General features: G+C 33.7%; 1 protein-coding gene across 7 annotated transcripts in view; it reads left to right on the forward strand.

Moving 5' to 3' along the window:
• DCAF6 (DDB1 and CUL4 associated factor 6) overlaps positions 1–21946 on the forward strand; it is a 164584-nt gene that overhangs the window by 68605 nt on the left and 74033 nt on the right. For all 7 annotated transcript variants that reach the window (XM_068541203.1, XM_068541204.1, XM_068541197.1 and 4 more), the window contains exons 5-10: positions 877–990; positions 2937–3072; positions 5524–5738; positions 12479–12572; positions 14030–14149; positions 15518–15778. In XM_068541203.1, coding sequence (XP_068397304.1) covers positions 877–990; positions 2937–3072; positions 5524–5738; positions 12479–12572; positions 14030–14149; positions 15518–15778 — 940 coding nt within the window. The remainder of the gene's footprint in view (positions 1–876; positions 991–2936; positions 3073–5523; positions 5739–12478; positions 12573–14029; positions 14150–15517; positions 15779–21946) is intronic.

Raw genomic sequence — 21946 nt, forward strand, 5'->3', positions numbered from 1 at the left:
TGATGTGTAGTGATATTTACTTAGGATTATAATTTGTGTTTAGTTGATCACTAATGAATCTGAGCACCTTTTCATGTATACAGAGTTTTAAAACATAGGAATATACCTTCCATTGTTTATGGGTACATAAAAACCTATGTGAGAATGCTAAATACCCAATTTTGGCAGTTTCTACTTCTAAGGACAGAGAAGGGGAGGAATATGTTGGACAGGAGGGGTTCACAGAGGGCCTCAACTTACAGTATTATTGCTAAACCAGAAGTGGATACAGGAATATCTAAAATGTTTCATTTCTTTAAAAAATTTAATTTCTGTAAAATACACCTAATATAACATTTGCCATTCAAACCATTTTTAACTGTACTGTTTGTGACATTTAGTACTTTTACATTGTTATAGAACCATTACCATCGCTCAAAAAATTTTTGAGAGGTCAGTTTAAATGCTTAATTCAGCATCACATAGTTTTTATAAACATTATCAGAGAGTAAAATTTTACAGTGTGTTTCTAATACAAGTGTAAATTCACATCCAGAAAACAAAAATTTGTCTATTCAAAGTTTGAACAAGCTTCCAAGGGTAGGATTTTTCTTGTCAAGTTGTTAGGAGTTTATAATTTAAAGAGCTTTCTGTCTGAAGGTACATTAATGTCAAACTTCAAAGTAATGAGTCACATTAATTCAACAGTTACCTCTTGCATATTTCTACATACATAGCACTGTTTTGCATTATGATACGGGTAAGTCATAAATAATTAAAATAAATGGTTCTTGGTTGCTTTTGCCATAATCATTTTATGGTATAGCAGTAATGTTTTTCAAAGTCATCTGTTTAAATGTTCACTAACATTACCTGTACTTTTGTTTTCATCTTCAGATTATGACTGTACCTAATGACCCGTATACTTTTCTCTCTTGTGGTGAAGATGGAACTGTTAGGTGGTTTGATACACGCATCAAAACTAGTTGCACAAAAGAAGATTGCAAAGATGTAAGAATCAAGTTTTTGTACAAATGATGAAAAAAATTAAGATTATACTTAAAATTGGGTAGTAAGTTATCTCTGAGTTATGAGCTTATGGATAAATTAAGAATTTTTTATTTTATAAAATTTTCAATAAGTATATTTTTATAATCAAAAAAGTTTCTTAATTAAAATGTTAATAGTGAAGTTAAGGAATGTATACTTAAATTGTACAGTTCAAATATATTTGTAAAAATTTATATAATTGTTCAGTATATACCATAGCATTATAAAAACTTGAAGTATTTATCAGTATATTCCATTTATTTATGGAGGCAATTTTGGCTTACCAATAGCAGTGATAAAAGCATGTAGAAGTTTAGTGCCTTCCTTTTATTTTTACCTTGTCCTTTAAACCAAGATTTATTTATATGCTATCTTTTGTTTTCGACAGTTAGATACCATTTTATCAATATGTTCATTCATATTTAGCTCACTTCTCTAAAGATAGAGCTTCACTATCAATTTTGTATTTTTTAAAATAGTATTTTAAACTTGAAAAAGACCTGAGAAATCAGTCAGTGTAAGGCCCCAGGCAACTAACCCTAAATGTTATTTAGAGACAGTAGCTTTTGTCTCGGATCAGTTTAGAGTAGTAAATGAAGTAAGAAAGTATTGCTAAATACATTTTTACTGATAGTTACAAAAAAAAAGTTACTAGTAATCAGGTTGAGTGTTTGCTAATTAAACCAGTTACTGTAGTTAACATGCTTTAGGTGGAGAAAAGATTATTTTATACATTGAAACAGAGAAGAAAAAACATAGAAATAAAAAAATTTTGTCAGTTTTTATATTGTATACATGTATACACATACAGAATTAGGAAGTTGAACTGAAGGCAGAAATAAGTTTAAAATAGCAGGTTGTTTATTAGGGGCATTTGGTTTACCTGTTTCTTAGTAAATAATAGGTCCTAAAATTTGTTATGTCAAAATCTTTTAAGCAGTATTTTCGTATACAATGTAGTTGGATTTAATTTTGCTTTTATAATCAAAAACTCTGTAAAACCAAAGAATAAAGCAAAGCTAATAAGTGAAATATTGTTAAATTGTTTCTCAATAAAACTTTTGATTTCTTTATATGTAAAAAGGAATAGAGAGAGTATAAAGAAAAATTGGTAACTAGGGTAATTCTTAAATCCTAAAAATTTAGAATTATGAACAGTATTTGGTGAATAAATTCTATGTAATAGGAATAATGTTCTGAGGCCCATAATTAAATACATAAAACTTAGCATAAATGTAACTTAAAAACTTGGCTATTCTGAGAAGAGTGAGGAGTTAGAGTTGTAGACAAAATAGTATAGAATTAACAGAATACCTTAAAGCTGTATCTTTGGTGTGATAGCTCTTATATTTTCTAATGCTTGTATAGAGATAAGTAGTGACATTATAGTGAAGCCTGTCTTTGACATGGTTTGTATATATGTATGTATGTACTTTGTTTTTGAACTGGTGAGGAGGAAGATTTTATAAGTTAACAAAAATATAAAATTTTAATATCAGGTTATGATATTTTTGTTACATTTTAATAGCAATAATTAAAATTAAAATATCATGAGTACCGTATAAAATAATGATTATACTTATGATAGACAAAGGTTGATTATACCTCCATCTTTACTGTCCAGTGGACCAATGATAGCAGGCATTTCTAATGACATTAATGACTTAATGACATATTACATAGGTAATGTATGAGTTTTTTAATATTTCTAAAGATGATCATTCTATTCCTGAGTATGAGAATATTTAGGAGGCATGTTGTTGTTTTTTTTCCCCCCTCATTGTCATACTGACTGAATTAGGATTTCTGAAAAAGATTTTCTTGTTCTAATTGAAGGGAAAATGTTTTAAATAGACTATTATCTGCTGTAAAGCTTATGTAACTGGTATTTTTTTTATCTTTTGTAGGATATTTTAATTAACTGCCGACGTGCTGCCACATCTGTAGCTATTTGTCCACCAATACCATATTATCTTGCTGTTGGTTGTTCTGATAGCTCAGTACGAATATACGATCGGCGAATGCTGGGTACAAGAGCTACAGGTAAAAAGACATATGTTAGAGAAAATATAAGATCCTATCAGTTCAAAGGATAAATCTTTTTTTTATATAAATTTATTTATTTTTGGCTGCATTGGGTCTTCATTGCTGCGTGCAGGCTTTCTCTAGTTGCGGTGAGCGGGGGCTACTCTTCATTGTGGTGCCTGGGCTTCTCATTGCGGTGGCTCCTCTTGTTGCGGAGCACGGGCTCTAGGTGTGCGGGCTTCAGTCGTTGGGGCTTGTGGGCTCTAGAGTGCAGGCTCAGTAGTTGTGGCACACAGACTTAGTTGCTCTGCCGCACGTGGGATCTTCCCAGACTAGGACTCGAACCCATGTCCCCTGCATTGCCAGGTGGATTCCTAACCACTGCACCACCAGGGAAGTCCCCAAAGGATAAATCTTTTTTTTTTTTTTTTTTTAAGGGATGAAACCTGTGTTGGTATAAAAGGAATGTGACATATAAGACAATCAACTTGGTTCTTCTTCCTCAGAGTAAATCTTCCTGAATCACCCAAAGGATAAATCTTTATGATGTATTGCAATTTTAAAATTTCATTAGTTTGACATAAAATTTAGTAAATAGAATGTATTTAAATACTATGGGTTATTATAAACAATAGCATTTCACCAAGTTTTTATGACCCATCAGTGTGATACTTTTGCAATTTATCACTTTAAAAAGTTGTAACACTTGATGTATTAATTTCCTGGGTCTGTCATAACAAATTACTATAAACTGGGTGGCTTAAAATAACAGAAATTTATTCTCTCCCATTTCTGGAGGCTAAATGTCTAAAATCAAGATGTTGCAGGGTGGTTTTCTGCTGGAGGCTCTCAGGGAGAGTCTATTTCCTGCTTCTCTCCTAGATTCTGGAGGTTGCTGACAATCCTTAGCATCCCTTGGCTTTTAAATGTATCAGTCCAGTCTCTGCTTCCGTATTTACATGCTGTTCTCTCGTGTGTATCTGTGCCTACGTTTCCCTCTTCTTATAAGGACACTAGTTACATTGTATTTAAGGGCCACCGTAATCCAGTATGACCTCATCTTGATAATTACATCTACAAAGACCCTATTTCTAAATGAGGTCACGTTCTGTGTTTCTTGGTGGACATGAATTTTTAGGGGACACTCTTCAGCTCACAACACTTGGCTTTCCTAATTTCTCTTTGCTATCTTTTCAATCAAGGGGATAATAGTAAGCGTGGTGGAGAGAAAAGTTAGCAAAGAAGAGTGACTTGGGTGTGTATTAATGTATAACATATTTATGCCTACTTAGTAGCCTAGCTAAAGTACTGTAAATGATGCTGCAGTACTGAATTTGAATTTGCCTTAAACTCCTATTTGTTCCTCATCTGCTTTGGGATCAAACCACTTCTGAAATATTCACCTCAAAGCTAACTTCCATTAGCATTTTCTGTCAAGGAAGGTCAAGATTGCACACTCTTTCTCTCTATCTCTCTCTCTCTCTCACACACACACACACACACACACACACACACACACCCCAAATATACATACATATGTACACATTTATATATATATTCACATATTTTATGGCATTAAAAATAAACGTTGACTTGGGCCAGAAATTAACAATGTTGATCTCAATGTCAGTTTATGTCCAGTGAAAATGGACATAGATTACTGAAATGGGAAAACCAGATGGGATCTTCTTTCTTTTCTTGAACTGTGATTGAGGAGTCTTGTCTATTTGGACATGCATGTTTAGGGGGAACAGTAGTAATATATGGAACTGTAGGCTCAGTTATCATTTCTCAACAGATGGGACATGATTGAAATTTTGGGCAGGGCAGGATAATACAGCTTTGTGGGATTCTTAGAATTTAGCATTCCTGGGCCTGCAGAGCACAAAGTGCCAGTTGTACCTCTCCCTATCGTATTGCATTATGTTGATGACCACCAAATTTAATTAGAGTTAGAGTGGTATTCCCACTCTGTTATCTTATAAGAGGAGAATTTCATGGCAATCAAAAATCTTTTAATGACATAAAGTAAAACGTAAATCGTATTAAAAAGATACTGTACTGTTTTATCTAGTATGCTAGTAAATATCAGCTTTCCGATTTATATTATAAAAATTATATTATCTTAATTTGGGGAATTTTTAAGAGATGTTTTAGTGTGACTGTAATCACAATATAAAATTGATTAAATAACTCATATTCCAATAAAACATTGATGTAATCTGGAATTCTAGAAAAATCATGAATGCTTTTTGGAAGATATGTAACCTTTATACTATATTCATTTTTATTTTGTTACAAAATTTGACTGTTGATTAAAGAGTCTTTTCTAGAAATAGAATATGACAGACAGCTTGGATTTATATTGCTACGTTAAGTCACATATCTCATAATTCAGATTAAGATTTTTTCAGGTGTTTTTCTTGAAAAATATTCTGAATTTTAAACAATTCCTTTTTTCTTATTTAGGGAATTATGCAGGTCGAGGAACTACTGGAATGGTTGCCCGTTTTATCCCTTCCCATCTTAATAACAAGTCCTGCAGGGTGACATCTCTGTGTTACAGTGAAGATGGTCAAGAGATTCTTGTTAGTTACTCTTCAGATTACATATATCTTTTTGACCCAAAAGATGATACAGCACGAGAACTTAAAACTCCTTCTGCAGAAGAGAGAAGAGAAGAGGTAAGTTTACTCAAAACCATGTTCTTTATTGACTTCAGAAAACATTAATTCACTAACTCCTGGAGCATTAATTCAGTAACTCCTAGGGCCTGAAGGGCTTCAAAAAATAGAGTTAATTTTCACGGCATTTACAGTCTAAGGAGCAAAGACATGAAAACATGCATGAAAGAATGGGAGTAATAAATAAGGATAAGGCCCTAGGCGAAAGTATTGTAAAGTATTTTTAAAGAGAAAATATTTAATAGCAAAATGTTTTTCCAAGTTTATGGATGCACAGAAGCAGGCAAGAAAGATGAACAGTTCTGACAGTTGCAGAAGAGGCAATTAAAATAATAAATACATGTGATGTATAAACTTCCATGAGACTAAGTGTTTATATTCATGCAACAGTGTTTACTATTCATATGTTGATAGCAGTCCTTCCTGTCTTCTCCTGATTCTGCCTCTTTCACAGTTATGAATTAGTGACATGTAATATTATCTCTAGGTACATTTTGTAAAACACTGACCCATATGAATGAGTGAGAAAAAGGTAAGTTAAAGTGTCTGTACATACACACAAAACACAACACATACACAGAATCGGGAGAGGAGGGGATTGCTGTCCTCATATAAATAGTGAATGGTAATAGGTGAAACTCCTATTGGTGCATGAATATAAACATTTAGTCTTTTAGAAGTTTATACATTACATTATATATCTCTCTATATATCTATATCTGTAGATACCCTCTTCTTTATCAATTTCTAGATGTAAATATATATTATGTATTGGAAACTAGGTGAAAGAACTACTTTTCCTAAAATGACTCTAAAATACTAAATCATTTTTCTTATTTATGAAAAACAAAAACCAGAAATAATATATCCTTGACAGTACACAGCAGTAGAAAAATGTTTGCTTTAACCTTGTTAAGCTTCTTTCACCACGTTTTTCACTTTGGCTTTTTTATTTTACAATGTCCTATGGTGGTTTTTTTTTGTTTTTTTTTTTAATTTGGTCGCACCGGGTCTTAGTTGCGCCTCCAGGGCTCCTTAATTGCGGCACGTGGGCTCCGTAGTTGTGGCTCACGGGCTCCTTAGTTGAGGCAGACAGGCTCCTTAGTTGTGGCATGCGAACTCTTAGTTGCAGCATGCATGTGGGATCTAGTTGACCAGGGATCAAACCCAGGCCCCCTGCATTGGGAGTGCAGTCTTATCCACTGTGCCACCAGGGAGGTCCCTACAGTGTCCTGTGTTTAATCACTCTATTCTTTGGATTATAAATGTCTTTTGAAATTAACCATTGCTTTTTATTAATTATCAGTGACTTTTAGGAATTGGTCCAACTCTTCTTAATGAATACATTTTAAAGACGCTAAAGAACAATAACAATTTTGTAATTCTTATGAGATGCAAAACCAAATCCAGTTCTTATAGTTGCAGGTTGAGAGGGCTATAAAATTAGAAAAAAATCAAGATTACTTTATAAATGTGTTTTTGGGATTTTAAATTTGGCACTGTGTTTAAGTGAATTAGGAAATTGGTGAAGAAGAGGGTATGATAGCTAATGAAACAATTTTTGAGTTTATGGGTCTGATTGAAAATGTGAAACCTGCTGTGTCATTTTGTGTTGCTATGTAATTTCCTCTTGAGATAATGCGCTTCAGTAAAGTTACAGTCATACTTTGTGACTGTTACAGAACGAAAGAGTTGGAAATGCAGAAACATTTTAAGTGAGCCAACTAGCTTTTATCCCATAGAATACTTAGCCTAAAGATATTTATATAATCAGAGTGAAAGAGGCTTAATTATGAACAGTTGGTTTTTTTGAACATGTTTTTCTCAGTGTTCTTTGTTGAATTAACTAAATTAAGAAAAATAATTCTGAAAATGAATTAAAATTAAAAAAATAAATTATGCTTATTGTAATAAATGAAATAATTCACAGGTCTGTATAGAAAAAGAAATTAATAACCTGTCCTCCTCTTAATCTTGCCATCTTTTCTTTCAGTGTTTTATGCTAAATCCTTGACAGTAATGTTCAAACTCATTTCAGCTCACCAAATATTTACTGGGTGGCTACTATACTACATACTGTACTAAACTTTAGAAAATCAAGGATGACTGTAACAAAGACATGATCTCTCATTCAGGAGATTACAAATAAATAAATTTATAAAGGAATAAAGTTTATAAATAAATGTGTGAAACTTAAAATAATAGAATTGTATGTAAGAATTATGTTCTATATAAGTAGACCAAAAGAAGGAATAATTGTTTTTGATTGGGAACATAAGAAACACTTGAGCAGGGTTTTAAAGTATGAATAAAAGTTTAATAAATGATTTTTTTCTTATGTTTTCATATTTTTATATTTTCTTAACTTGTAGGAGTCTCTTTTTATTTCCTATATTATTTCCTTTGTCCTCTAATAATTTGTCCTTCACCCCCCCGCCCCTTTTTGTTTTGTCCACGCCTCTCGGCTTGCTGGCTCTTAGTTCTCCGACCAGGGATTGAACCCAGGCCCCTGGCAGTGAAAGCTCAGAGTTCTAACCACTGGACTGCCAGGGAATTTCTGTTCCCCGTCTTTATTTAGCATATTCTTTTGTCTTATTCAAATTTTTTCCACTTCTCATTTTCCTTTATTTTGGTATTCCTTTTTCCTTTTTATTGTCTTTTCTTTCTTTTCGTTTTTCTCTCATATCTTTTTGACATTTTCCCCACCTACCTAGCACATTATTGGACTGCTTTGTTGAATCCAATCTCTCATTTTCTCCTGGTCCCCATAATTTATCCCTAAAAGTATTGCATGTATCCCCTGCTTTTTGAATGTTTGCTTCTATATCACTTTGCTTTTACTAAAGACCTGCTTAGTACCTGCTTTCACTAACTAAAAAATCCAAAGAGGATTTTCGCTTTTACAAAAAAAAGGTGAAAAGCGAAAATGGCATTTGGCGTTTGTTTGCAGTGTGCACCCTGAGCAGCAAGTGGCACCACCAAGCTCCTTCCCAGTGAACTATACTCGGCATCTCAGCATCAAACTGCCACAGCATTGAATTGTGTCTTATCTCAGCATCAAGCTGTCGTAGCATTGAATTGTGTCTGTGAGCATCTGTGCTTTATCTCAGTTTATTTTGTGCATCCATTAGCAAGATGTGTCCTAAGGTAATTGCGTCTTCATTTTACTCCATTTCGACTTATGAAAGTTTTCATAGGAACATTCTGCTTTCAGATAGTAGGGGAAACCTGTATCCAAAATCTGTAATACTGCTTCCCACTCTACTATTAATACTCTGTTCCAAGTTATCAGCATCTCTCCTCCTAGATTATTATGGTAGCTTTCTTACCAGGTCTCTGCTTTCATACCCACCCCCTCCAATCCTTTAGTTAGCTACACGGTAGTCAAAGTAATCCTTTAAAACATAAGTCAAATCATGCCACTGTTCTGATCCACACTCCAAATGGCTCCCCACCTCATTCAGAACAAAACTGAGGTCCTTACAGTGGCTTCAAGATCTTATATCATCTGGTTCTTGTTACTTCTACTGCTCTCTCCTTTGTTTACTCTGCTCTAGCTACATCTGCTTACTTGTTTACTCAGACAGGCTAAGCAACCTTATGGCTTTTGCATTTATTTTGCCTGAAATGATCTCCTCTAGATAGCTGGATTTCTTCTTCCTTTACTTCTTATAGGGCTTTTCCTATGTTCCCTTCTCCGTTAGATCCTACCTTACCACATTATTTAAAATTGTAACCCTTAATTATCTGGTACTACCTATCACCCTTTTCTATTGATACTTTATTTTTTTCTGTAACACTTACCACTTTCTCTGTATATTTTACTTCTTAATTTCATGTATTCTATAAACTCTGTGACATTGGGAATTTTTGTATGTTTTGTACATTGATCTTTCCCCAATACCTAGAGTAGTACCTGACACATGAAAGGTGCTAAAAAAATTTTTATTAAATGACTGATTGAATGAATGCTGTATCATTTTCAGGATTCTTGAGTAGGTTATTTCGCATATCTCAAAAAATCAAACTTAGGACTGTTTTTAACTTGAAGATCTTGTTCCAGAAATAGTTGCTGAGGTTATAACATCAGTTCTTTGCCTGTATAATATAAAAATTTCTCTCTCGTAACCATGGAACAGAGCTCTTAATTCTAAGTACAATTTATATATACAGGGTGAGGCTCTCTCTTTCTGGAAATGATTATTTGTCTGAGATTTTAGACAACTACCACACTAGGCATCCTCTAATCTTCTGATTATTCTTTGTCACACTTGTGACTTCCTCTGCAGATTTTGTTATTCTCAGTTGCTTTTAACCATACTTACACATAACATGGAATTTGTGGGGTCTTTTTTTTTTTTCTGTTTCCTTTGCTGAGGATGGAGAGTTTTTTTTTTCCCATTCTCCTTGTTGCTTGGTATGGTTTCCAGGAGAAAATAGAAAATTTACAGCTAAGCTGTCACCAGATTGCTATTAAAACCTGCTTAATTGTGAAAGAAAAAAGAAAAATCAATGAATGTTATGTTAGAAAAGAATAAAAGGGAGTGACCCACAGGATGGGAGAAAATGTTTGCAAATCATATATCTGGTTTATGATTTAGAATCCAGTATCCAGAATATGTTATATAAAGAACACTTAGTACTCAACAATAAAAAGACAAGTATCCTAATTAAAAAATTGGTAAAGGATTTGAATAGACATTTCTCCAAAGAAGGTATACAAATGACCATTAAGCACATAAAGAGATGTTCAACATCACTAATCAAAACCACAGTGAGGCACCACTTCACACTTACTAGGTTGGCTAAAATAAAAAAGTCAATGACAATTGTTGATGAAAATGTGGAGAAATTGGAGCCCTCATACATTGCTGGTAGGAGTATAAAATGGTGCAGGTGCGTTGGAAAACAGTTTGTCAGTTCCTCAAAAGTTAAATATAGAAGTTATCATATGATTCGGCAATTCCACTCCTGGATATATATCCAAGAAAATTGAAAACATGTCCCCGTAAAAACTTGCCCATATGTTCATAGCAGCATTAGTCACAGTAGCCAAAAAGTGGAAAGAACTCAATGTTCATCAACTGGTGAATGAATATACAAAATGTGGTATATTCAAAAAGTGGAATATTATTGAGCCATAAGAAGCAATGAAATACTGGTACATGCTGCAACGTGGATGAACCTTGAAAAATATTATGCTAAGTGAAAGAAGTCATACACAAAAGGCCACATATTATGTTATTACATTTACATGAAGTGTCCAGAATAAGCATATCCATAGAGACAGAAAGTAGATTAGTAGTTGCCAGGAGGTGAGTAGAGGGAGAAGTGGGAAATGATTGCTGATAGGTATAGGGTTTCTCTTTAAGGTGATGAAAATGTTCTGGATTAGTGTGATACAAGTAGTTGCACAGCTTTGTGAATATACACCACTGATTTGTCTACTTAAAAAGGGTAAATATTATGGTATGTGAATTATATCTCAATAAAAAGATGTTAAAATGTAACTGTTAAAGGGAGTGATTAAGAGTGTCAGATGCCATAGACATCAAATAAAATAATCTCTGAAAGGTGCCATTTGAATTGCAAATTGAGTTTTAATCATTTTATCATTGATCAGTGAACTTAGTCATTGATCATTCACTGGTGATATTGGTGAGGATGAATTCAGTGGAAAAATGGGAACGTAAGATTGACTTCAGTGAATTGAGAGAGGAGTGGTAGATAAAAATAGAATAAATATAGACTTATTTTTTAAAATTGGGGTATAGTTGTTTTACAATGTTGTGTTAGTTTCTACTGTACAGTGAGGTAGAGTTCCGTGTGCTATAGAGCAGGTTCTCATTAGTTATCTATTTTATACGTATTAGTGTATACATGTGAATCCCAGTCTCCCAGGTGATCCCACCCCCCGGAATACAGACTTTTTAAAAGAGGCTTGACAGTAAAGCTTCAGAAAGCATGAGAAAAGAGTGTAGCTGGATAGAAATATGAAATTGAAGTGTTTTGTTTATTAAAAATGATAAGAACCTTTAGCATATTGTGAGGAAGAACCAAGAGAGAAGAGACGAATGTAGGTATAGAGAGAATAATTGTTCAAGGAATGAAATAAAAAGCACAGATAGAGATTAAGCTTAAACAAAACAAGTGATCCATCTCCTGAGAAAGACTGGAAGGAATTAAGAAGTAGATATAGGTAAATTGTAGAATGCAGCTGAGGAAATTGATGTCATTTCTACAGAACTGACTTTATTTTCTCTGAAGTAGGAGGAAAAGTTAATAGTTGAGAATGAGAGCAACAAGGTAGAGTAGAGACACTGAGGTGAGTAATGCAGGGTTGGAATAGGTGCTGGGGGAGAACCAGAGAGCAAATTGTCAGTAATAATAATAAAATAATGATTACTTCTATTGCCAGTTAGGTATTTAGGTACTTTACCTAGACTATATTTATCATCATAATAGAAAACTTAGGCTCAGTGTAGTTAGGTAACTTTCCTCTTGTCAGTTGGAAAGTGATACAGGTAGGATTAGATATCACATTTACATGATTTTAAAGTTGCATTCAAACTTTAGGTTGAAGATAATAAGTATAGGCTGTCAACATCAATGGATATTTATGGCTATCTTTCATAGTTTGATTAGCATCTCAATAAAGAAAGTAAGAAGATGGAAAGAATCTATTAGACTTACAGTGTGCTTTAAGAATTGAGCAAATGAGTTTTCTCCTCATCTTTTAGTTACGGCAGCCTCCAGTTAAGCGTTTGAGACTTCGTGGTGATTGGTCAGATACTGGACCCCGAGCAAGGCCTGAGAGTGAACGAGAAAGAGATGGTAACTATACTTTGGTCAGCTTTTTAAAAATATGGTATTTAAAAATTAATATTTTAACTTGTTTCCATTTTTTTCACTATTATAAGTGATGCTGTAACAAACCTCTTCATACATATCTTACCATACTTGTGCAAGTAAGTGTATCTTAGGATAAATTCCTAAAAGTACAATGTGTGGGTCACTGGATAATTACATTTTAATTTTGATAGTTATCAAATTACCCTCTGAAAAGTATGCACTATTTTGTATTCCCACTGAAAGTGTAAGAATGTCTTTTGCCACAAAAAACATTGGGTATTATCAAACATAGTAATTTTTGCCTTTGTATTTGATATAAAGAGCAATGAAAACTCACAGTTTCCAATCTGAGAGTTTTATAAGAGCACATAAAAAAATTGTTTTTCCTCCTGTTTTTTCCTGGGTCTTAGTTGCAGCAGGCAGGCTCTTTAGTTGTGGCATGCGAACTCTTAATTGTGGAATGTGAACTCTTAATTGTGGCATGTGTGTGGGATCTAGTTCCCTGACCAGGGGTTGAACCCGGGCCCCCTACATTGGGAGTGCAGAGTCTTATCCACTGTGCCACCAGGGAAGTCTCTTACGATGGCACATTTAAAATAGAAGTAATGTGTGTGATTTTAATAAACGGATCTATAGCAAAAATCTTATTCCAATGATTTCTGAAATCTTTTAAGATCAAAAGCATATTTCCCAATATATTATTGTTGGTATTATTTAATATATTTTAAAATATGAAGCTACATTATATAAAGGTAATGAAGCATAAAATAAATTCTGTTTTCACAGAAAATTCAAAAACAAATGATTTCCATTTTAAATTATATGATTGTAAAATAGAATTGTCACAGTTTCAATTTGATGTGATACTTAATTCGAAAATGTCCTTAAGAAAATACTCATATATTTGAGGGGAGAAAAGCGGGGAGGAAAGAGATAAATAAAAAATTTTCTGGTTTCCGTTAATTTCAATTATGTGGAATTTGCAGTAAATGATGATAAAAATAAATTAAGTTTAGGGAAATTTAAGTGAGAGGGCAAACCTTCAGTTTAAGGAAATTTAAGTGAGAGGTCAAACTTTTCTTTCAGTCTGTTCAACTGAGAATTCATGAGCCCTTCCTAGCTGTCTACTCTTAGAACTAAAGATGTGGGTTGAGGTAGGGGTGGTAGTGTGGAAGTACCTAAGAATTGGCAAACATGTAGGAGATGTAAGTCCTGTTCTTGAGGAACTCAAAATAGAGATGGAGAGTCATTCATATAAACATTTACTATAAAATGTGAAGATAGCCCTAATAGGTTTATATATACATTCATATAATTTATTTAGGCAATTTGATTTTTTAAAATTGCTTTCATTTTAAAGGCTTCAAATCAAGGTTTTTGCATTAATGAAAGATCCTGACCTATTCCTAAATTCACTGATAAGACCTGTGTTGTCATAGGAGAGCAAAGTCCCAATGTGTCATTGATGCAGAGAATGTCTGACATGTTATCAAGGTGGTTTGAAGAAGCAAGCGAAGTCGCACAAAGCAATAGAGGACGAGGAAGATCTCGACCCAGAGGTAATTTTTGTTATTAATTAAAGTTACCAGAAAACCTGCAAAAACTATTTATTGAAGTCAGTTTTATTTATATCATCTAATGTATACCATGTTTTATATCTTTAGTAATCATAAGGTTCTTATTGTATTGTGTGGAGCAGTAGAGAACAAAGGGTATTTGGTATAATTTGCTCCTCTAGACCTAGCCTTCATTTTTTGCTTTTCTCAAAAAAAGTAAGAGACTCTGATATCCCCTACTGTAAGTACTTTTGTATGTGCTCTGAGAAGGGATATAGATAAAACTCTTTAGATAAGTTTTATATAATTAAATAGTTTCTTCTTTTGGTTACTTATATACAATGACTGTCAATTGCTGTTTCTGGTGTTAGCCGACCTGTTTTCATATTTTGGTTCACTACTTTCCAGCTTTGTGGTCTTTGGCAAGTTACTTATCTCTGTCAAAAATCAGGAGTATGAAAGTTAACTCCTAAATGTTTTAAGTCCCAAAATGAAAAATTCTGTTGAATTTCATCCATAAATGGTTCTTGTTAAATTCTGCATACAAACTTAAAAAGATTTCTTAGACTATGGATTTGCTTAAGAGTTAATTACATTTGTGCTTAAATTTAAACTAAGAAATATTTAAATCAAGATGATTAAAAGAAAAATTTTTATATTCTGTAGTAGTTGGATCTTGCAAGACATGAACTTGATTAGTTCATTCTGTCTTTCTTTTAATAATATAGATTTGAAGCAAAATCAAGGAAATTTTTAATGTATATTGAGTATTCTTAATTATTCCTTTGCAGATAGCACAAGGCCTAGCACAACACATAGTAGACATTCAAGCCTTTTAAAATCATGACTGCATCATGTTATTTTAGTGGTTAAAACATTACTGCTAATGAAATGGGAATCAGGATCTTAATCCTGTTATGACCTATTTGTAGCTTTACTCTTGTTAATAAAATTTTTTTATTAAATATTTTACCAAGGACATTATGTTATAGAGTAGAAATATATTAATATAAGTCCATATCCTATTATCCAGCTATTAAATCAGAATTATCATCTTCAAACTTAAGGAACTAGACATTATTTATAGGAATCTTTCAAGCTGTTATTTAGCTTTGTGTAAGTCAAGCTACCATACTGAGCATTTTGCTTGAAAGATTGATTATTATAACAAGAATGTGCCATAGGTAAATTTTTTACCCCTGTTAATTAGCCTGGTGGGTGCTTTTGATATCCTGAAATTATCTGTTTCTCTGTGTGTGTGTGTGTGTGTGTGTGTGTCTGTGCACACGTATTTCTTGAACATATCTCTAGAGTAGTTGGTTTTGGAAAGCATTTAGTATTTGAATTTGTATTATGATGTGTTTTTTGAAGGTGGAACTAGTCAGTCAGATGTTTCAACTCTTCCTACGGTCCCATCAAGTACTGATTTGGAAGTGGGTGAAACTGCTATGGAAGTAGACACTCCAGCTGAACAGTTTCTTCAACCTTCTACATCCTCTATGATGCCAGCTCAGGCTCATTCAGCATCATCTTCTACAGAAAGCCCTCATTCTACTTCTTTGCTGTCTTCTCCAGTCAGTGAACAAAGGCAGTCTGTTGAGGCATCTGGACACCATACACATCATCAGTCTGGTGAGGATGTTACTCTTTAAATAGGCTATGGTTCATCTGATGATTTCTGATAATGAAAACTTCTTTTTGGGCTATTTTGAAAGATACTAAATCACATCAACTTATTCTTGCTGGAATAAATGATCAAAATGACATGTAATATGTGAATGTGTAACTTAAAAACAAAATTCAAGTATGCCTCACTTGCATGAATTTTAACAAATAGCAGGAATCTTCAGTTTACACAAGACAGTTCTTTAAAAAATGTAAGTACCAGCAGATAGTGTTTTGACATAGTTTAATGCACTTGACTTAACAATTACTTTTATAGACCATTATAGACCAAAATATCTTTCTTAAGCTTTTTTGGTTGTCTGTGTTAAAGTGATAGTGAAAATATAGCCCTGATTATTATTAGATCCATTGTATTTATGTTTTTTAAATTATTTTTCCTCAAATCATGACATACTTTTAATACATTCTTTATGATGAATTTTATGTGGTCTCTTGTCAACAATGTATACAATTTACCAAAAGAATTATTTCTCCTATATTTACGTGAAAAAAATTATTTTAACAAATCCTTGTCTTCTTGGTATTTGATGTTAGTGAAAAAAATCAACTCCTAAATTCTGTTAAAATTGTGTTTTCCTCTCAATATTACAACTCCTCATGTTCAAACACCCCACCCCACCCCCAGCTATGGAATGTGCTAGTGTTTACATCAGTAATCTTTAGCAGATATGTCTGTAGTTTACTTGACATTTTAAATATATACATGTAATTATAATAACCAACAAGATGTTCATTCATATTTTTCTTTGAGTTTTTATAAGGAAGTATATTCCTCAATATATAATCAAAAATATTAGCAACTAAAGATACATCTGGCATGCCTCAGCTAAAGCCTATAAAAAAAATTCCTAACAGCTTAACTGCCAAGCTGTCACTTTATTCTTGCTTCTCTGAAATCTGATGCCAGATCACCAAATATGGGGTGTTTTAAATTAAGCACTCTTTTATCAGTATATCCCATTTTTGGTAATTCATTTTCAGTTTCTATGGGAATAGAAGCCAGACTCAATTATGTGGCTGTTAAATAACACTTGTGTACAATTTACCTATAATAATAACCTAAAGATGAGCTATAAAATTAGATTTTCCACATTCTGATTGATACAGCATTTCAAGTTATGGGAAAATAAAATACTTTGGAGGGTTAGGGAAGTCTGGACAGAATCATTTAAAAGTTTGCTTTTCAAAACAGGTAAAATTGGTAAAAACAAGACTTTTTAAAGTGATAGCATGGTTGGGAATAGTCTTAAAGATTCTGATCAATTATAAGTTTGGTCAAAACTTAGCAAGAAGATTCCCTATCTCATGTTCACGTTCCACTGAATCTTAACTGATTCCAATTGTTTCTTAAATACATTTCTGAGTAAACTACTTAGTATGGAATTTCATTTTTCCTTTTTGTCATAGATACTTAACACATTCTAATACTACATTTGAAATTACTAAATCCTTTTTAATATTTGATGTAAGTATTAAATACTTGAATACTATTTCTATTTCATTGAATCATTGAAATAGAAAAAACCATTTTTGTGATGATCAAGCAACATTGAACATTACTTGGCACTTTTGTCTATATATTTTTCAGAGAAACGTAGGAAATACTTTTAACTGGTAGGTTATGGAAAGAATTTTGGCTGACTAAACTATGGAAAATAGGAATATTTCCATGTTACCAAGACAGTATTGCTGTTGAGGAAGATGATTTGATATTAGATGTAACATCTAAAGATTATGTCTGTGATTGTTTTGACAATAGGCCTTTCATAATCCCAGAGTTTAACATTTTAACAATAAGAACTTAATGCTCTTTATGTTTTGTTTTGTTTTTTTTCTCAATCTTTTATTCACTTCTAAGTCCAGATGGGTTTGTGGATAGTAGGAATTGTCCATGTAGGTGGGAGTATCATCCTAGAGCCATGATTTCTATTATTGCCTTGCATAGAGATAGAGAAAACAAAAAGTATGCTTCTTGCCTTGCTGTGGATACCTCTTTATGTAAATGTTTGTATCTTTCATTCAGGTCCCTTGCATTTCCTCTGTCACTTTTACTGGATTGAGGGAGAGGGACAGTGGGAATGTGAAGACTTGCCTGGCAAAACTCCATCTCTGACTGAACCTAATTATTTGCCTTCTCTTAGTCTGCAACTGAGTCACTGATAGTGAAGAAATTCATGACTACAGATTTCATTGGCACTCCGCGTTAAAGCAGTCTTCCAACACTGTTGCTCAGCACCTAGACAGAATGTCTGTTTCACACCTTCATGTCTCTCAAACTTTTAGCACCGCCCTTTACCCTCATCCCACCCCCTAGCTGATAACCTTCTTTCATTCACAGTGGGGAAAAAAAGCGTTCACTTTCCTACTTTTGAATCTCCCAACTTTCCAGCATCTATACTCACATTGTCTGTGACAGAAGCAGTCACATTTTGGGAAGAAGTGTATCTGCTCCTAACAAAAGCTAGCCAGTGCATCTCTTTCCAGCTTCTCAAGGACTTTGCTCCTTCTCCTGCATCTTTATTATTACCTTTTCTACTGAATTTTTCCTTTCCACCTCAAACATGCTCTATAATTATCTTCTGTCTTAAAAATATCTCTTAACTGTCCCATATTCCCCTCCAGACTCAAGTCTTTGCTTCTTTTATAATCAGAGTCTTCAAAAGAATAGCTTACATATACTGTCTCCATTTTCTTACCATCTTTCACTTATTTATCAACCAACTCCACTCTGCCTTTTAACCTCCTTTTCCACTGAAACTTTGTCAAAGTCACCAGTGACTTCCATTTTGCCTATTTTAAAGTATACTTCTTTGTTCGTAGTTAGTAGATTTTTTAACCCAGTTGCGTTTAACGTAGTCTGTCACTTCTGTTTTGAAACACTTACCTTTTTTGGCATCTATGACACCACTTTTGCCTACTTACTCTTATTAGCAACTCTGGCTGGTTTTCAGTAGCCATTTTTGATATTTCTTATTCTATAATTCTCAATATTTTAGTAAAACCCCTAGTCTGTGCTCTCTTCTCTACATGCACTCTATCCCTGGTTAATTGCATCATTTCCCATAGCATTTAATATCTCCTCTAAGTTGATGATTCCCAAATGTATATTGACAATCTGATTTTCTACCCTGAGTTATAGACTCCTGTGTCCAACTGCTTATTTGACTTCTTTTTGGTTATCTTTGGACATCTTAGGTTTAATGTGTCCAAACTGAAATTTAATTTATCCTCCTATCCTTCCCGTCTCACTAATCTCTTTCATCTTGGTCATTTCATATCTCAGTAAATTGTAACTACTGCTCATGTGCTTATTTTAATAGCCTGTGAGTTACTGATTCCTTGCTTTCCTTCATGTCCCACACCCAATCCATCAGCAAGTTCTGTTGGTTCTGTATCTAAAATATGTTCTACTTCTTTCCATCTTACATCATTTGTTGTCCACTAATTGATCTCTCTTCATTTACTCTTGTTCCCTTATAGTTTATTCTCCATGCAGCAGCCAGGATGAGTATCTTAAAATGTTAAATCAGGTTATATAGTTTTGTTGTCTAAAACCCCTCAAAGACTTCTAATTGCATTTATAAATATAAATACAAGAGAAAAAACTCAAACTCCTTACTGTGGACCTAAAAGAACCTATATGGCTGGGCCCTTGCCTATCTCTAGCTTCATTTCGTACCACATTCTCACTTCCTAATGATCATTACGCTCCAGCTGTACTGGTTTTCTTTCAGTTCCTTGAATGTGCCAAGTTTTCTTCTGCCTCTTTCTTTTGGATTCTGAGTCTTTGTACTTACTGATCTCTGTACCTGAGAAGCAGCTCTTCCTTTTTTATTGGTTCTCAGCTCCAATGTCACCCAAGGGAGGTCTTTGATAACTACTCTAGCTAGATTCATCTTCCTTTCCTATCCTCCCTAAAATTTTATTTTCTTTTATATAGCCCTATTTATTTCCTGAAAAGTACTTATTAAAATTTGTAATTATTTTATTTTTTATTCATTTGTTTATGACTTATTTTCTCTTGTTAGAAAATGCTCTCATAAAGACAGAGATTTTATTTATCTTGTTCTACGTAAGCCTCTTTTTCTTCCCAACAATAGTTACTCTTTAATGATACTGTTAAGACTGTTATCTTTAAGCTAGTATAACCTATATAGAATATTTAGCTATATTATAGTCTTTATAGTTTCAGTCCCATTTCATTCATTCTGGATGTTTCCAGTAGGCTCTGCAAATTTGATGATACCTAGGGAAGATGCTGTGAATGGACATCCAGTCATTTATTGCTTTTGGATCCATTATTTGCCCTTGGCTGTCCAGACCACATAAGACTGAATAGATATTTTTTCTTACTTTGTTCCAGAAATATTTTATGGAAATACTTTTAAAAAATCATTTTGATAAATGATAAAATCAAGACAGAAATATGGGTAGGAAGAAAAAATGGAGCCACAGTGAGGTGAATATATAAAATGCATACCTGAAGAATAGTGTATCTAGAGGGGGCCACAGAGTTGGCTTTGGGTATAGTAGCTGAATTAGGAAGATAAAATATACTAAAGTGGAATTTGAAGTCAGTTGGTAGATCTTTTTTTAAAATTTGGACATCTTCACCCTTCATATTCTTGAATTTTATTTTCATTCACATAGACCATTTGCAACTACATTCTATATACATAACCCAGAATCTAACATTTTGATTCTTATGTTATACATGGTCTTTTCTTGAATATTTAACAAAAGACTGTGCCTTTGAAAATATGGTTATAAGATTATCTATTTAAAAACCAGATAGGGGGCTTCCCTGGTGGCGCAGTGGTTGAGAATCCGCCTGCCGATGCAGGGGACACGGGTTCGAGCCCTGGTCTGGGAAGATCCCACATGCCGCGGAGCAGCTGGGCCCGTGAGCCACAACTACTGAGCCTGCGCGTCTGGAGCCTGTGCTCCACAACAAGAGAGGCCGCAATAGTGAGAGGCCCGCGCACCGCGATGAAGAGTGGCCCCCGCTTGCCGCAACTAGAGAAAGCCCTCGCACAGAAACGAAGACCCAACACAGCCAAAAATAAATAAATAAATAAATAAATAATGCAAATGAAAAAGAAAAAAAAGTATTCAACAAGTACTTAAAAAAAAAAAACCAGATAGGTATGACTGTGAGCTGATAGGTTAAAATGAAATCTTCATAGTTTTATTTATAAAAAGTATTTCAAAGTAACTATAAAATACTTTTTTCTTTCTTAGTAATGCCTATCAGACATCACTTTTAGTTGTTTCTTAAACTAAGTCTAGAAATGTCTTCATTTTGTGTGTTATCTGTAATTTTTTTCCATGGTAAGGAGCTTCCTATAATGAGAGAATGTTAAATGAGGCATTCATTCCAGTGTGTTATAGTTTAATTGCCTCCTTTGGTCTTACTTTAGTCTAAGAAAGAGAAGGTGGTTTCTTTGGATTGGATGGGGATATCAGTACATACAAAACTCAGTTTTGGGGGCTCACCTTGAGAAGTGAGTCACCTAAAGGATCCATGTGTTTCTAATTAATGGACCACTCAGACCATGAGAATTGAATTTTTTTAAGATAGTGTTTCATGGCTTATGCGTGGATTCCTGCTTATTTACAAATTACTGTGTCTGCTCAGGTTTATACATTTATTTAGGTCCTTTCATAATCTTTATAGCTGAATTGAGCTCTGTAGAAAAATTCCTGGGGAAGTAAGAACTCTGTTGTATGGCATGGCATAGCAAAGCAAACCTTTCAAAGCCCAGATACTCAGTTTATAGTTTCCTTAAAGGGGATCAGGATCTAGTCAGATGAGATACAGGCAATTTAGAGATTAGAAACAAGTGGAAATATTAGGTTAGTGACTTCCACTTTGGGGAAACTAAAGAAGAGATCAGAGGAACTTGGAAGTTAGTAAAGGAGTGACCAGTTCTAGGAGAGAAAAAAACACAAGGATCACCTGGACAAAGGAGCAAGTTGGGAGTGGGGGACAGTTGATAGCAAGCAGATAAAGTACCACCAAATTAGATATAAAAATAATCCAGTGTCCAGGACAAAAGACCTTATGTATTGGAAGAGAGGCAGGACTTGAGGTTAGAACCAAATAGACCTTTG

Source organism: Eschrichtius robustus, chromosome 3, assembly GCF_028021215.1.
Source record: "Eschrichtius robustus isolate mEscRob2 chromosome 3, mEscRob2.pri, whole genome shotgun sequence".
In the NCBI taxonomy this organism is placed as follows: domain Eukaryota; kingdom Metazoa; phylum Chordata; class Mammalia; order Artiodactyla; family Eschrichtiidae; genus Eschrichtius; species Eschrichtius robustus.